This window comes from Chiloscyllium plagiosum, chromosome 3 (assembly GCF_004010195.1).
Source record: "Chiloscyllium plagiosum isolate BGI_BamShark_2017 chromosome 3, ASM401019v2, whole genome shotgun sequence".
Taxonomy (NCBI): domain Eukaryota; kingdom Metazoa; phylum Chordata; class Chondrichthyes; order Orectolobiformes; family Hemiscylliidae; genus Chiloscyllium; species Chiloscyllium plagiosum.
In genome coordinates, this window is record NC_057712.1 from 134,303,916 (window position 1) to 134,307,391 (window position 3,476).

At 54.3% G+C, this 3,476-nt stretch overlaps 1 protein-coding gene across 7 annotated transcripts in view; it reads right to left on the reverse strand.

Moving 5' to 3' along the window:
• Nucleotides 1–121: 121 nt before the first annotated feature.
• Nucleotides 122–3,476, reverse strand: part of tjap1 (tight junction associated protein 1 (peripheral)) — a 74,468-nt gene continuing 71,113 nt past the window's right edge. For 6 of the 7 annotated variants that reach the window (XM_043687366.1, XM_043687368.1, XM_043687365.1 and 3 more), the window contains 2 exons: nucleotides 2,649–2,732; nucleotides 122–1,814 (listed from right to left, as the gene is read on the reverse strand). In XM_043687366.1, coding sequence (XP_043543301.1) covers nucleotides 489–1,814; nucleotides 2,649–2,732 — 1,410 coding nt within the window. In that variant the 3' untranslated portion in view covers nucleotides 122–488. The remainder of the gene's footprint in view (nucleotides 1,815–2,648; nucleotides 2,733–3,476) is intronic. The other variant, XM_043687364.1, reaches the window with a different exon arrangement.

Genomic DNA, 3,476 nt, shown 5'->3' on the forward strand with positions numbered 1-3,476 from the left:
ATCCCGACAGTCCCACAGACACAGCCCGACACTCCCACACACACACCCCGACCCTCCCACTCACACACCCTGACACACCCACACACACACACACACACAAACACACCCCGACCCTCCCACACACACAGACACAAACCCTGACACTCCCACAAACAGACACAAACCCTGACACTCCTACACACACAAACACCACATGCTGGTAATTCAACTACCATCGTTTGGCAGGAGGTCTGCTCAGAAATTTGGATTTCTTTTGGTGATGATTTAATTAATTACAAAATGGTTTCCTTTGAAAACACTGAAGTATTGTCTTTGAATCCGGGTTCAGCTTAAAAGCAGTAGCTGATTTCTATATTTTTGTCCATCTTTATGAAAATGTCTCAGGAATACTTGGTGAATTTCCGCTCAACAATTTGGAACTGTTTGACAGCTGAACACGGCAGCAGCTGACAGCTGCATCGAGGTTGTCGGCGTTAATTTGAATGTATTTAATCGAGCAGAGTGCCCTGCTCCTGGGCCCTTGTTAAACTGTCCTTACGCAACAAATGATGGACACCCATCCTTTTGGGGCTCCTCTGTTGCCGTCCTGCTGATGCCACCGATGGTTTATTCCCAATCTCTTCCAGTTCATCCAGCACGGTGGACTGGCTGCCATGAAGTAATCTCTCTCTCTCTTCCAGTGAGCCACTTGCAGGGACAGTATCCCCGTACTCGAGCTGCTTGTGGAAGGGACTGGCTTGGAGGCTCATTTGATTGCTACCTCCAGGTTGCAGTAGTTTCTCCTGTTCCTCAGGAGAGAATTCACTGCCATAATCCAGGAGGTTTCCTTTGTGCACTCTGGAATCTGTGCTGTCTGTGTCTAGGCTGGAATCACGACTTATTGTGCAGCTGTAGCTGTGGCTGGATTCCTCTCCGTCAGAATGAGCCCGGTGCCTCTCTGACACGTTCATCTTGCTGGCCAGGTTATTCTGAAACTCCTGGATCATCTCACTGCTCAAAGAGGTTCGGTAGGCAATCAGCCTTTCAGGAGAAGGGGCAACCTTTTCCACAAACATCCTCTGCCAATTTGCAAGCAGATCCTCTTCTGAACTTGTTGAGCTGGTAAATGAACTTGAAATTTGAGGTGGGCTATTGAAAGGACTGGACTGGGCAGACGTAAGCTCACTTTCTGGTCCTCTGGATGTGCCTGAACTTGGACCGTGATACTGCCCACTATCTATCTGCCATGCCCTCCTCCTATCACCCAATGGGCTACTCGCTGGATTTCTCCAACGATCTAGCCTCTCCTCCCCTCCCTGGACCAGCCTGAGTGATATGGCCTGTCTGGTAGCATACGTGCAGTTTGCTAAGGGACTATCCTTTGGTATTTTCACCTTATCATCAGAAGAGAATTCAATGACAGCTTTACGTCCAGGGAAAAGATTCTGAGGTGGAGTGGGATATGGGTCAAGTCTCTCAAAGGTGGCTGTTACAGCTGGTGCCCTGTCGGTGCTAATCGGCTGCTTGCACATGCCGTTTGGAGGCTTCTCTCCTGCCATTTCCAGCCGATCCCCCTCTTTCCCGGAAGTCTTCACACCATTAGCCTCACAGCTCATATCCACATGAACAAAGACATCTTCTGCCAGGGGCTCACTGCCACTGCTGGACTTGGCAGAGTTGAGAACCAGTGGCTCCGGTTTCTCCAAAACCCGGGCAATGACCGAAGCAGGCACCACATCAGACGAGCCAAGAGCTGAGCTTGGCTCCTGCCCTGACTCCACTTGTTCGGTAGACTCCAGATGCTTGCTGACCATCTCCTGCAGGACGAAGGGAAGCTGCAAAGGAAACAGATTCACTGTCTCAGGGAGGGGGAGACAGCTCCACATACTTCCCACAGACAGGAAGCAGATAACAAAAGCACAAACATGGTAACACCGACTGGGATGACACTATATAATACACTGTGCACTTTAGCCCTCAGATATGGAGTCATTTTGCTGATTCAAAACTAAATAATTTGTCTCTTTTTATGAGTTTCCATATCTAATAAACTGAGATTGAAACAATCTCAGCTGGAACCCATGATGGTGAATCCTGATGGCAGTAACCCAGCCCGGGAAAAGATTGACAGATAAGGCTGACAGATGAGGCCCGAAGGAAGCACAACGGGATTTCAAGGAGAGATGGGAGTGTGCTGCTGGGGGACAGATTCATTTTACACTCTTTAATGTCAGTGTTCAAATACACACTGTTCTTCCACAGACACTACTCGATTGAGCAGGAGTTCACAGACGGGGGGAGGGCGACACCGTGCTGTACCGGGGGGGGGAAACGTAACACTGTGCTACCATTTGTTACCACACACAAACCATGGGCCCTTCTACGGTGACAAATGGACCCGCTCAGCGATCAATTCAACAAGCTCATCCCCCAGCTCAGTGAGAAGCCTTCTCCAGAACTATTGTTGCTGTCAGGGTGCGAACTCTAAGGTGGCTGCCCGTTCACAAAGGCCAGGAAGGTTTTAATTGGCAATGTGATGCTCTTGGCCAGCAGTGTGCCATCAGCTGTGCCCCTCGATGGTAATGGTAGTGTGCCAACCTCGGGCTGAACCAGTGGCACGCTCCCGGCTGCCCGGCAGCAGCTTCTCTCCGTCTCACCCACACACTTACCTCTGCAAACTTGTGGTTTCGGAAATGCGATTTGTTGCACTTTAACAGCTGCACCGCGAGGTTACAATCCTGGCGATAACGCTCCTGCAGGGCAACAAACACCAGACACGGTCCAGCTCACGGTGAAGGGGCAGGCAGAGCATTATGGTGCAATCCCACCACCCCAACACCAGGCACACCACGCAGGAGACCCACAGACCAAACCAGCAGCACACCCCCCAGGGGGCAGGGGAGGGGAGTTACCCTGGGCGGGGGCCAGGGGGAGGGGAGTTACACTGGGCGTGGGCCAGGGGGAGGGGAGTTACACTGGGCGTGGGCCAGGGGGAGGGGAGTTACACTGGGCGTGGGCCAGGGGGAGGGGAGTTACACTGGGCGTGGGCCAGGGGGAGGGGAGTTACACTGGGCGTGGGCCAGGGGGAGGGGAGTTACACTGGGCGTGGGCCAGGGGGAGGGGAGTTACACTGGGCGTGGGCCAGGGGGAGGGGAGTTACACTGGGCGTGGGCCAGGGGGAGGGGAGTTACACTGGGCGTGGGCCAGGGGGAGGGGAGTTACACTGGGCGTGGGCCAGGGGGAGGGGAGTTACACTGGGCGTGGGCCAGGGGGAGGGGAGTTACACTGGGCGTGGGCCAGGGGGAGGGGAGTTACACTGGGCGTGGGCCAGGGGGAGGGGAGTTACACTGGGCGTGGGCCAGGGGGAGGGGAGTTACACTGGGCGTGGGCCAGGGGGAGGGGAGTTACACTGGGCGTGGGCCAGGGGGAGGGGAGTTACACTGGGCGTGGGCCAGGGGGAGGGGAGTTACCCTGGGCGTGGGCCAGGGGGAGGGGAG